This window comes from Channa argus, chromosome 2 (assembly GCF_033026475.1).
Source record: "Channa argus isolate prfri chromosome 2, Channa argus male v1.0, whole genome shotgun sequence".
In the NCBI taxonomy this organism is placed as follows: Eukaryota; Metazoa; Chordata; class Actinopteri; order Anabantiformes; family Channidae; genus Channa; species Channa argus.
Window position 1 is genome coordinate 29,348,634 of NC_090198.1, and position 13,616 is coordinate 29,362,249.

The 13,616-nt window shown below is 42.7% G+C and overlaps 1 protein-coding gene across 10 annotated transcripts in view; it reads left to right on the forward strand.

Annotated features, from left to right (window-relative positions):
* The window catches only part of crtc3 (CREB regulated transcription coactivator 3), a 37,048-nt gene extending 32,632 nt beyond the window's left edge, over positions 1–4,416 (forward strand). For 6 of the 10 annotated variants that reach the window (XM_067490584.1, XM_067490592.1, XM_067490613.1 and 3 more), the window contains 4 exons: positions 38–373; positions 969–1,052; positions 1,552–1,813; positions 3,013–4,416. In XM_067490584.1, the coding sequence (XP_067346685.1) occupies positions 38–373; positions 969–1,052; positions 1,552–1,813; positions 3,013–3,218 (888 nt within the window). In that variant the 3' untranslated portion in view covers positions 3,219–4,416. The remainder of the gene's footprint in view (positions 1–37; positions 374–968; positions 1,053–1,551; positions 1,814–3,012) is intronic. The other 4 variants (XM_067490602.1, XM_067490662.1, XM_067490670.1 and 1 more) reach the window with 2 other exon arrangements.
* The last annotated feature ends 9,200 nt before the right edge of the window (positions 4,417–13,616 follow it).

Genomic DNA, 13,616 nt, shown 5'->3' on the forward strand with positions numbered 1-13,616 from the left:
TTGTACTCAGTCTACTGGCCTCCTTCATCCTGTGCAGGGAGTTGCTTTGGATACGAACACCATGCCAAGGGAACCGCCCCCACCCTATCCACTCTACCAACAGTCCCAGCATGCAGTAGACCAGGGACGACAGCGCCAACAGCAACACCACCAACAGCAACATCACCAGCAACAACAGCAACACCATCAACAGCAACAACACCAACAGCAACACCAGCAACAACAGCAACACCAACAGCAGCAACAGCAACAGCAACACCAACACCAACACCAGCAGCAGCAGCAGCAGCAGCAACAGCAACACCAGCAGCAGCAGCAGCAGCAGCTGGTTTCCCCTCTTCAGAGCATCCCACTGGACTTCAACACAAATCAGGTCAGTGCCAGTGTGTTAGAACTGTAGAAGATTGTAGTGGTCAGTGCATGTCTCATGTTCTGTGGACATCTTTTGGCTGAGAAATAAGCTGGAGGTGATGTTCATAGTTAAAAATGTAAAAGTCTGTAATACGTCTGAAAAAAGCACATTAACACATCAAGTCACACACGTTGGACAAGTGGCCTTCTAACCGCTGCCATTCACCAGTGAGGTTTGACAGGCAGCCAAAATGGTTTCTATGCCTCCATGCTGGTAACAGCTGTGGCCACAGGCATTATGCTTTCAGGATGTCAGTCTGTACATCATATCTCAGGACCTAAACATGTACTTGAACTCACTGAGGACGTGATTAGATTATGGTTGTCAAAGATGAACTGAAAGTAACTGTGACCAATGCAACAAATCAGGAACTGTGCTTCAAATGTCCACTTGGACTCATAAATAAGCTGAGAAGAATATGAGTCTCAGTATTAGAATATTAGCATTCTTGTTTGTGACGGCCATCTGTCCCAGCTTATACATCAAAGTTAATGTTGTGGACCAAACTGGGGACAAGCTGATGTTATGGCACTTTTTTTTTTTTTTCCCTTAACAGCACAATAATATGGCAACACTCTTCAATGACCCTTTCATGGAGCCTCAGTTCTCCAATCGCCAGAATAAGGGTCACCCCTATCAGGTACAGGTGGACACACATACACACATGCAAGTTAAAGCACCAAAAGTGTTGTGCAGGTTTATCTCTGAAGAAACATTTAAGCAAGCAAGCTCAGGTTGTCACAGCAAGGACAAATTGTTGGTCTGTGTTTTTTTTTCTCTCTCTCTCTAGTGTAGCATTCTCCTCAGCACACACCAAGAAATGCATAACATTTGTAATATTTGTATTTGGACAAAGCAACTTGGCAATAATCAGAATTGCTCCTGACAGAGCGACGGAAGACGCAGAGCCGGTTCCGCTCGTTACACAAGCCTATATCATTTACACAAACAAGTTAGAAGACATAATTGTAGTCATTTGTGGTAATAAGATGTTTTTCTTGGTACTGTGCAAAGAAAAACTGTAAAGTTTAAAGACATGACATACAGCACACTGTTAGGGTGAACATGAGATCACTTCAGCTCACAGCTACTTAGCATATCTTTCCATTGCCATTTTCCCTCCACCATCTGCCATCTAGTTGGACCAGTTCGGTCTGTTGGAAAATGCGATGAGCTCCACAGCAGGGGGATCTTGCTTTGACCCTTCCTCCTCCTCGCTCTACTACTCCCAGGCTGCCCAGTCAGGACTGGGCAGCAGCCATCCCAGCCTGCAGGACCCCATGAACACGAGGTCCAACATGTTGTACTCCAACTGCAGCGGGGGTCTGCCCAACATCATACTCACTGGTGAGTATGATGATGAGTATTATGGGACACAGCAGATGATCGGTGAAGGGCCTGGTGAGTTTTGCGGTGCATCCCAAGCACATAAAGTATAGTGTTTTTCACACTTTGATAAATGTTTTTGGTTTTTAACAGACGAAGGAACATAACCAGAACAAGACAGAATACTTAGCTGATATACTGTATATGCATACAATAAATATGTGTTGCAATTGGCAAGAATTGTTTTCTCTTTAAAGCTGTTCAATCTGTTTTAAGCCACTGGGGCCCGATATAGATACACAGTCCTAGAGCTGGGTAGCAAACCTTGATAATTTCACTTTCACTGCAAAGTAAGAGCAGCCGGCCCCCAAACAGCCTCTGCTTCTGCCTGCAGGACCGGCTCAGCCGAAATTACATCAGCAAAATGAGAACAGAGGATCAGTGATTAATGTCAGAGCTACTTTTAATATTATGTAGAATTTACCTTCGTTCTGCTCAGTTGTCAGTTTATTAGGGACACCAAACTAAAACCAATCCGGTCTAATCCAACATTCCCATAGTAAGTCCTCTTCATCAAGATCAGAACTGTTTTGAGTGGAAAAATTGCAAAAGGTTTGTTGCATAATGTCATTTCCTTTTGGTAAAATTGGATATTATGTAATTGGTATTGAAAAAAGTATCACTCAGGAACTTTTCTTAAAACCAAGGAAGTGGTATAAGCACCAGTATTGAACATGACACAGTCCCAACTTGTTATTGCCATAACGTTTCTTTGGTGTTCGATGCTGAGCAACTAGAGGTAAATACAGTGGGTGTATGAGTCATTTTCTAATGAACAGAGCTGGAAACAATATGAATGAAATGCGTGGCTCAAATTGTGTACAGATGGATAACAAACATGCCTTAAATAGTCTTTGTTCACACCTTGGTGTTTCACTGAATGCAAATATTAGCAGGAGTGTGTTATGTTACGGGATTTTCCCCGAGGCTCGAATCAAAGTGCACCGTTTGCAGAACAGCTTGTAATTCCAGAATCGGGTTTGACATTTCTCACAAGTGCAAAGTTGTTGACTTGTTTCTGTGCTGCCTCAGGCACCAAGTCCCTTCGGGCTCAAAATCAGGGCTACGCCACACAGAATGTTAGACGTGTTTCTAAAAAGAGCTGCCGTGACTAACGTTTAGGGCAGTGAGGCTGTTAAACTGCTATAGCAAGTCAAAGTGTTGTCCAGACTGGAGGAAACATTCACCCACCATCATCTGTTTCTTTCTGTCAGATGACTCCAACCCCAGTCTGTCAAAGGACATCAGCAGTGCACTTTCTACGGTGCCTGAATGTTTTGACTCAGAAGGAGGCTTCCCATTGGAGGACGAGCTGCGCATCGAACCCCTCAGCCTGGACGGCCTGAGCATGCTCAGTGATCCCGACATGGTGCTGCCGGACCCCTCTGTGGAGGATGCCTTCCGCAGTGACAGACTCTGATGCTCGAGCGCCACGGCTTTCAGGAAAGAGGACATGTAGAGAATATGCACGTCAGCAATCTCTGTGCATGCATCCACTGCCACTAAGATTCATAAATAGTAGACTCAGACACGAAGGTGACACATCTCCATGCACTCGTTTCAAGGAGGAGACTTGCGAACAAACACTGTTTACACCTGCTCCTTGCAAAGTTGCCCCCACACATGCTTCGAATCGGGCGGAGCAAAAACTGTTCAGGGTTAAAATCGGCAGCAGGAGCTAAAGTCCTCAAAAGTCCAAAAGTCAAAAAGACTCGGGCGAACACGTGAGAGGATCCAACGAGGAACTGAAGTCCTCCCGTTTCTTTTTCTCATCCCCGCCTCACATCACCCCCACCCCCCCCCCGAAGCCATGGTAACCCAAATCACCATGGTTACACAGCATAGCAACCACACTGCCGCGCTGAAGACCAACAGAAATGCCAGCGTGCTTTTTTTCTTTACTTCTCGATCTGATGCAGTAAGTAATTGTGAGTGAGTGGGAGTCACTGCTCACAGCTGGAGTAGTGATGTGTTGTTGGTCTAACATCTGGCAGCCCCGTGTCCTTCAGGTGTTCCCGCCGTGCTGCGGCCACTTCAGGCTCTCGGGCAGCAATTGTACACATGAAGACTAAAGGAATTTGAGCTTTTGTTTTAAATGTACGGGATCAGATTATTTTTGAAATGTTTGCCGCAGATTTGTAAAAGTATATATTTACACAAACAAAAGTCTCACTGATAGTCTGATCAGAATGTTTTCAAAGTAGAGACAAAAAGGGCAAACTGTTTACAAAGACGCGATTTGAAGAAGTAAATGTTACTGCAGAGTATAGATTTTTCCATTTCTACAGTAATAAATGCAGTTTTCAGATGTATTGAACAAATGGTGTGTGTGTGTGTGTGTGTGTGTGTGTGTATATATCACTTTAACTCAGTCACAGAGGACTCGGCTGTGATTCCCTTTGGCAGAACTTTGACAGCATAAAAATCCATTAAAAAAAACATAATTTCTGACATCTTTTATGTACATTCATTGCATATGTTCTATTTTACATTTTGTACCAACTTGTAATGGCGCTTGTACTGTACTTTAAATCTCGTAGTGAATAAGGGCATGCGCTGAGCTACTGTGGATCGATCCTAAATATGTGTTTGCCTCTGGCTTTGTGGCAGTACAGTGACCCCCCCCTCCCCCCCTCTGTGGCTGAACGGAGAGCAGACCGCAGGCATGTGGACATCGGACATCATGTAACGTTGCACTTATCTTCTTTTGCACTAATTGGTTTACTTTGTGTACCAGGACTTTTACACCTAGGAAGAATGTAGTTTTCTACTTGATGACCCAAAGAAGTTGAATGAAGCCATTAATAAGAAAAATGACACTTTATGTGACTAAACAGTCAATGCACAAACGTAACAGAAATTAGATTTATTTTCTGGTCTTTACGTAGATGTTTTTGTGAAGAGCTCACATTTACAGTGGACTCTGTGAAACCGGTGCCATTAATGGCATCGAGTGCCCCCTGGTGTTTGTTTGGGTTAAAGAGCTGTTTGAAATATTGCCATGTTGCTCTAAACCAGATTGGAGCGATCGTCCGACTTTGCTCTTTCAGCTATGCAACGTTTTTACAACCAATAAGTGCAGCCTGTTGAACAGGTGGTGCATTATGCAGTGTGACGTGGCTTCAGGTTCATTTTGTTACGTTCAGGATCAAATTCGCCAGAAATCCCAATATTACATGTGTCCAGTGTCCATGGCACCTGCTCTAACTGATCGACAGGCGAGTGATTTAAAGGAACTCGTGCGAGATTTTGTGGCGCGTGGCATCGTGGCAGTCAGAAGGTGTCGCACCTGCACTGTGCCCGAGCATGTGAGCTTCAGTGTGATGAAGAGGGTGATGGGCTTCATCACAAGAGAATAGATTCAGTTTCAGCTGTTTTACATTTTGACCTGCTCTCTTGTTTAACTTGGTCAGACAGGTGAGTTTGGAGCCACTTTGCAGTTTCACTTTCAGTGTTTTTCTTTTCGTTTTTTTTTTTGTCAGCTCCTCCCCCTGCTGCCTTCTGCTGCCTTACTCTGTTTTATTTTCATATTCCAAAACAGTAACCTGTAACTGCTTGTAATCATTTTCCTTTGGCTTTCTGTTCGGTACTAACTGTTTATGGCTCTTTTGTCAAATAGTCTCACGGTTTGTTATATTGGGTGTTTTACTTTTTTTAGTTGCATATTAAAATGTACAGTTCTGTTATTTAAAGAATGTTTTGTCCACTAGTGTTACTACTTTTTTTTTTTTGTAATGTCATTAGTTTCTCCCCTTTCCAAGATATTAAAAAATGTTCTATGTCATATGTTTGTATGTCATAGTGCTAATCTTTTTGATTTAATATAAACAATAAAATGCTATACTGTGTACTAAGTCAGAAGCTGGTGGTGATTGTTTCCTCCAGGAGATGGCAGCAGTGTTGTGTAGCTTGGTTTCATTTATCAGACGGGCAGCAGCTAAGGAAACATCAATGTAATGAAGCAGATTCATTAGATGTACATGATCAATATGTGTTTTGTCCATGAGAAAAAAGGATTCTGTGTTTTTAAAAGCACAGACGTTTTTTTTTTTTTGTTTGTTTGTTTTGTTTTTTTGTGGTTTCTTCACTTTTAATTCTTAATTCTTAGTGTGAATGGTTCCAGCATTCACACTATGATCCTAATCTTTGTTGTTATTATACTTCTGATTTTCATACTTTCAGCTAGAACCACCGTTAAAACTTTATGAAGGATGTGTGCAAAATGCTTTTTAATATTTTTGGACTTTTTAAAATATTTTTCAGCAATTTTGTCTCATTCAAGTAAATGGACAGACTCCCCAGCTCCTCAGCTTTGTCCTCTTTCAGCTTTAACTAGTTGGACATACTTCAGCCTGGAGCTTCAAACGTTCAGCAAATCACAAGACTTTCAGCTATTGGCCTTGTATTCTGCTGACTAATATCTTGTGCAGTTTTAGTTTGAGGCACTTTTTGGTGAATTTTTAACTCCTCCATTAGTGTGTAATGCAGGATGTTGGTGCAGATAGAGTGGGTGGCATCACACACACTAACTTCTTAGCTTCCGCCTTTTAGCAACTTTTTTCTTCAGTCAACTTTCATCTTTCCTCAACAAGCAGAAGTGTAGAGAGCGTCATCTGAAACTCCCGGGGGCTCTTTTAAAATTTGCTGCCCTACCTTCATTTTACTGAGTATTTTCAAGTAAAGTTTATAACTGTGTTCTAACCTTCTGCCGCTCACAGCTTTTTAATTTTGTTAATAGGACCAATACTTTTTTTACATTTAGCACATTTTGCGAGGCAAAGTCTGTGCCGCTTATAACCTGCCTTCGGCAAACATGAGTGACTCATGTCGCCATGGTAACGAACACGCGATCAGCCTCAGACTGTGTCCAAACACTTTACCTGTTTTTCTCCCACATGATACACAGTGGAAGTTGTTTTAGCCTTTAAATGGTAAAATGAGTTTGTGGTTTTTACTCCACCTGGTTGGATGATTCAACAATTGTTAGAATCTCTTCAACTTTCTCCACATTGAGATGTGAATGGTTCCACATACTACGACCGACGACGTTTTCAGCTTTAACATGATGTCTAGAACTTTTCTTCAGCTGTTTGACTTAAACTTTGCTATTACATGAATAGAGTTTTCAGTTCTTGTTATTTTCTACTCTTGTTTCAGTTTGTTTAACATTGTTATAGTAAATAGTTCAGCTCTTTCAGCAAAAAAACATTTTTAAAAATCCAACATTTTGGAGAAATACCTGAACTTTCTTAGCAAAAAGGCTCTCGTGGATTTCTCTCACTGCTTTCTCTTAACATCACTGACTAATTTTCTTTCATTTACATAAAGCCGTGTCCAGCTCATTAAGGCCACCAGGAAAACCCTTCCAGGTGAAACTCACTGCAGTATTACGCTGTTTATTTGCCAAGCTCTAAATTGGAGTCAGATGGTGACAATTTAATGGTGTTTTCTTTCTACCTTGCAGCCTACAAAGATGATAAACTGTGGGATTGTGTAATGACTGGACAGAATTCACAGTTGTCAAATTCCTTCTGCTCGTTTCACCAGTGATTCCTTGTAAACCCCAGTCAGGTGGACAATAAGACGACAACTAAAGACATCGTAGGTTTGAATCGCCTCAAAGCATCTGACTAGGTTACAGCAAAACTTTAAAACGAGTGGAACAAAGTTGATCAAATGTTCCAGTGTCACTTAAATTTGAAATGTGTTAAAGGCCAATATGGACATGACGAACAATTCCAGCTAACAAAAGCTGTTACAGTGTACATATGGGCAAAATTGTGTTCCCACCAAAATGGTCGTTCGTATTTACTCTATGCATTAACTCAAAATCTGGTGTCCACTAGGTGGGAACTGCAGTCTGTGCATTCACACGAGTGTGTGTGAGCGGATTCAGGCCGGCTGGCTGGCAGATGGACAATGTGGGCTTCTGGAAATCAGCCCGACCTCACATACGTATAGAGTCGAATCTGGGAAGAAGTGAGGGAGCTGAATGCATAATCACAATCATCAGAGCTGGAGTCAGGCCACAAAGTGAGTCCGGGAATGTTGGTGTCAGTCTGGATCATGCTGGGGTGTTCGTGCACCATGCAGAGGGGAAAGCAATGCCAAAAACTGTTTATTCACTTTTACTATATTAATTTAAGTCTTGAGGTGAGATAAGTTCAGACATAAGGATGTAATCAGTGGTAAAATGAGGGACAGGTCTTTTTAATGCACAGAAGGAGACGTGTTAATCAAAGTCCAGCTTTTCCACAACTTTTATGTCACCGCACAGTCTTCATGGGTGGATGTTAGCTCTACGGCGATGGAGAAAACTCCGAAAAGTGTAAAGGCTTTGGTGACATCAGTAATTCAGAGATTACACTGATGACAAAATGGAACTGGAATATTTTTAAATGGTTTCTTCAGCCTGGTTTGAAATTCAGCTGGAGTTGCTTCCACTCAAACGGCAGCTGGAGCTTGAACAAGAGTTTAAAGTTTGAGCTCCTCTTCGGACATGTATCACTTGTTTTCATTCAGAAATAATGCGATGGAATGTTGATACAAATAGGATTTTATGTCACATTCCTGATCTGTATATGTATATTAGTATATATAAAAAATATTAAAATTGAGGTTTGTTTGTCTTTTAGGTTTTTATTTTTTCAGAAAGTTATAAGAAGACAGAACATTTGCCTTTTAAGAACTTTATCATCAAAGCTTGGAGAGAGACTGACTGCGGCGCTGCAGTAAGGGAAGGTCAGTGCCTCCATCCATGTGGGGAACGAGGGGTCAGGGAATGAAATAATCGAAATCAGACGCTCTGGCCTTTGCAGTCAGCAGCCTCAGCCCAACTCGCCTTAGTAAACTTTGACGCTGTACTGGCAGAAGTGAAATGATGGATTATAAATTACTAAATCACTGAAGTTGTGAATTGGCAACTATATAAAGAAAGTTGAATTGAACTGATACTGAATTTGCTGTTCTGTCTGTTGTCTCCACATTCCATCACTAACTATTCTCATTCTTGTCGGTGTTCTGTTTACAATGAGCAGCATCCTTGACTTTTACTACAACATGTTTTCGGATGGTTTTTGTGGCTCACTGAGTTCCGCTCTCTCCCTCTTTCTCTGTCTCTCTCTGCTGTTTGGCATCTAATCCGCCACAGGCCCCACGGAGAAGAACTATGAGGCGAGACGGAAAGTGTTTCTTTGGACTCTTTCACATGGTTGTAATATTGATAAAAGAGGAGATAGAAATGTGTTTTGAACATTTTGTCCCGTTTTCATTTAAGACACTGGGCAGATTTCAAACGCTGCTGGCGTGGAATGAAAGCCATGGAGCAGCCCACGCTCTGCTCATTAACGGCGGGAGAAAAGAGAGACAGCAGAGCACCGTGATGTCTTTTTCGGTTTTCTTTTTCTCTGTTAGTAAATGACTTAATAAGCGATCATCAATATGATTGATTCTGTCTCACTGAAACCTGGCTACAGCCGGAAGAATATGTCAGTTTAAATGAGTCGACCCCCCCAAGTCATATTAATTATCATGTTCCTAGAAGCACAGGCCGAGGTGGAGGAGTTCAATCTTCCACTGACAGCTTACCAATAAACCCTAGACCTAAACATGGTTATAACTCATTTGAGAGTCTTACTCTTAGCCTTTCACACCCAAACTGGAAAACTCAAAAACCACTATTATTTGTTATTGTGTACCGTCCTCCAGTCCCTTATTCTTCCAAATTTAGCGCTTGGAAGATTTGTTGGGTTTTCTCTATATACATAGCTGTATGGTCTTGACTTTATTATTTAGTGCCTTGAGATGACTGTGTTGTGAATTGCTGATATAAAAAAATGTACCCAACAAATCTCCCTTAAACAGCCCTAAGCAAGAGTAGAGGAAAAACTACCTTTAATGGAAGAAAACTCCAGCAGGACCAGGCTCAGGATGGGCTGCCATCTGCTATCTGCTATAAGCCATAAGCCTAGACTTAAAAGTAGAGAGGGTGTCTGCTTCCCGAATCTGAACTGGGAGCTGGTTCCACAAGAGAGGAGCTTGATAGCTAAAGGCTCTACCTCCCATTCTACCTTTTGGAAATTCTGGGAACCACAAGTAGGCCTGCATTCTGAGAGCAAAGTGGTCTACTGGGATTATATGGTGCTATGAGGTCTGACCATTCAGAGCTTTATATGTAAGAAGCAGGATTTTAAATTCTATTCTAGATTTAATGGGAAGCCAATGGAGAGAAGCTAGTGAAGGTGAAATATGATCTCTCTTGCTAGTTCCAGTCTATGAAACTTGAATCTCCCTGACAGGACTGTGTTGGGTCACACTCACAACGCTGGGTTCATATTATATTTGTGTGTGTGTGTGTGTGTGTGTGTGTGTTGTCCACCATGGATCGTGGTTGTCAGTGAACATTCTCATTCATCCAGGTTTGGTTATCCAACAATTGGCTCATGTTTACTGGAGGTCTTTCTTCTTGGTTACAAACTTTTACTCTTCCAAGCAGCTTCTGCAGTCTGACTACAACCACTACCCATAGCACACCTAATCCCCTAGGGGTATTAGCTGTGTACATCTCCTTACATCTTGATGACTCCACCCTGTTCTCACCTCTTCTATTGATTCACCTAACAAGCCTATTCAGGCCAGGTGAGAAACAAGGCCTACTCTCGAGGATAGAACTGGGATGAGTAGCAAAATGTCTAACCAAGAAGAAAGAAGTCCAATTGATACGATTCAACCTTTGGATGGATCCCCTTTGTTTTTATCTGCATTTGTTCTGAAAGAAACAAGCCATGGGTGAAGGTTTTCCACAGATTTCTGAGATCCCCAAATGTGCAGGTTGTGGCTAATGGTGATCAAAAAAATGTACTGTTATTCCATCGTTTTTCATCCATGTGATTTTCTTCAACCACACGCATAAGGCTGGTAGATCATATCCCTCCACCACAGCTCAGGGGAACAGAAAAAGTTCTGACCTATAATACTGTACAACACTGATCCACACAACTGCCCTCAAGGGTTCAGTTCTCAGTTGTAGAGGTACAGTACCTTATCCTCTTGCTGTCCAACAAGGAACTGTCAGAAGATGAGTTAGAACCATCAGATCAGTCTCCTCGGACGCTGTGTGAATGAGCGGAATCTGTATTTATTTGTCGGCCGGGACTCAGATGGCAGCACGGTCATGTGGAGCAGGATCATGGCACAACGGGCTCCGATAAACCTCGTTCTCATCTGATCTGTGCTCTGTCGTGTGAATGGAGGCTTGGGTGTGGTCAGTCCTGGTTTGTGGTTTTTGTTCACATGCTTGTGTGTGTGTTATTCTCAGCAAGCAATTTCGAACCAGTGGGAACATCTGTCGGCAAGAAGTGAACCGGGGGTGACCTTGTTTGGGATTTTCATTTGATTATTTTCACACTCTCTCTCACTCTCACACACACACACACACACACACACACACACACACACACACACACACACACACACACACACACACACACACAATATCCTGTATTATTCACTTGATTAATGTAGGTAGTAAAATTGCTGTGTTCATACTGGTTGAGGCAAAGAGCTGTGACAAGACTAGATTCTCCTGGAAAACATTCACATGCACAGAATTTGCGGACTCGAGCTAAGTTTTTGTGAATTGTGTAAAACCTAGAGGGAGACCAGGGTTCAACTCTGGTGCAAGACGTTGTGCACTTTAATGATGAATGTAACGTAACTATAGTAACACGGTGACTATAGTAAGGAACGTTTCATCCAGCTCTGCGTATCCGGCCGCTGCCTCCTCAGTTGCTGCTGGATTCCTGATTTCTCTCCCCTGTGCAGACCTGTGTTCTACAGGCCTAACAGCTGCTGAACAAGGCTGGATTAGTGGATCAGAAAGTCCATATCTGCCCAGTAGAGCAAGCACACAAAGTGAGATGTGGGGAGGATACGCAACAAAAACACATACGATGAGTAAAAGAGCAGCCGTGCCATCCTGTCTTTGTCGAGTTGGAGTCGTAACGGTTTTACATGAAAGCAGGAACTGGTTTTCATATGTTTATCCCAGTGTCATCAACGTAAAACCATAAATGTATAATTCTGGATCTGATTGAACTTATTGTGGTTTATGAAGCCACTCAACCAGGACCAGTAACTGCTTATCCTGTTTAGGAGACTAACTTAGCTGAGGTGAGGTCCACCCTGGACAAGTGTCCAGTCTATCTCAGGGCCAACGCAGAGAGACATACACAGACAGACAACCATTCACACCTGTGTGTGTGTGATTGGTTGTAGCTACATCCAGTTTGCTGGACAGGAAGCCACCTTCACTGAAGCGTGAAGTCATGTGAAGTAGAGACACTGAGGATGCGTCGGCACGAAGACGCCTTGTTTATACCGACACTGACAGTTTACATGTTGTATTTACAGGGAAAAGCAACAATATTTACCTCAGTGTGTATGATTCTGTGTATGTGTCTCATGCCAAAGACATCTGTCCTTGTTCAGCTTCGCAACACTTGGTGATTCAATATTTTAATATTAGGAGGACACCAAGTGTCCTTATAATAAAGTCTTCACAGTGAACCCTCTCATAGTCTTTGGCGCTGTCAATTTGCCTGTCCTCACTTCGAGTCTTCACAGTGAGTGTCCAAATATTGAGTGTCTACAAAGTTGGCATATCCATAGTGAATGTTCTCACTGTCATAGTCCTCAAAGTTGACTTTCTAAAGTGAATCTGTGGCTTGTGTCCTCTCAGTGATTGTCCTCATAATCAATGTCCTCGCAGTAAATGTCGTAAGTAAGTGTCCTCAGTGTTCTCACAGATGATGTCCTCGTTAAATATCCCTTTAATAGTGTCCTCACACTGAAATACCTGAGAGTAAATGTCTCCACAAAGACCCACAGTCTATAACTGTGTCCTTATAGTGACTCTTATCACTGTACACACATTTTAATATCCTCCTAATGACTCCACTATGTCATAATAGTACATGTCCCCATAGTGATTGCCTTACTGTAAATGTCCACAAAATAGATGTCCTCACATTGCTCAGAGTAAATGTCCTCACTGCGTTTGAACACTGTCCTGAATGCAGTCACACTTGTCCCACTCCAGCAGAGCGGAGGACTGTAGGAAACCAATGTTGGATGAACACGACAAACTCTTCTGAGACTTTCTAGACTGCGTCTCAGATTTTTGCACCAGCAAATGTCCTCTTCAAAAGTGTGAAGCTACACTTGGCGACACAGTGACACCATTTCACAACATTCATCAGATGAGAGCAGCATGTGACTGTTTGGGTTCTGTACAGCAACGTGTCTGACAGATGTTTTACAGTATTTAAACAGCCCAGTAAATGCACGGGGTCGGTGTTTACTGGAGGATTTAGTGGCTTTTCGCTTGTGTTATTCTCTCCTATGGGAAAACACCCGGCGGTTGCATGTAATGAAAAGCTCCTCCTGTGATGTCTTTGGGCAACACATAGCATCATGCTACACACTCGCTGTCTGAGAAGCAGCGTCGCTTTCAGGGATTGTCTCTCGTACCCTCCTGCCAGCAGTAAATCCAACTTGTTGTCTTTGTTCCACCTCCTTTATTCACTGAACTTTCTGAACCCCATACATCAAACCTGCGCAGCCTCTTGAAGAGCCTGATCACCACGTAATCCTGCCTCGGCCGTTTCAGTCAGAGTCACATCCAAAACATGCCGTAACATAACATCCGCGTGCACAAAAACGTTGTCGCCCGGGTGACGGACGCCGGCTTGAGATGAAAGCAGGAAATGCACACAGGGTCTCAAAATGAAGGGCACGCCATCCGCTGGGCACACGTACC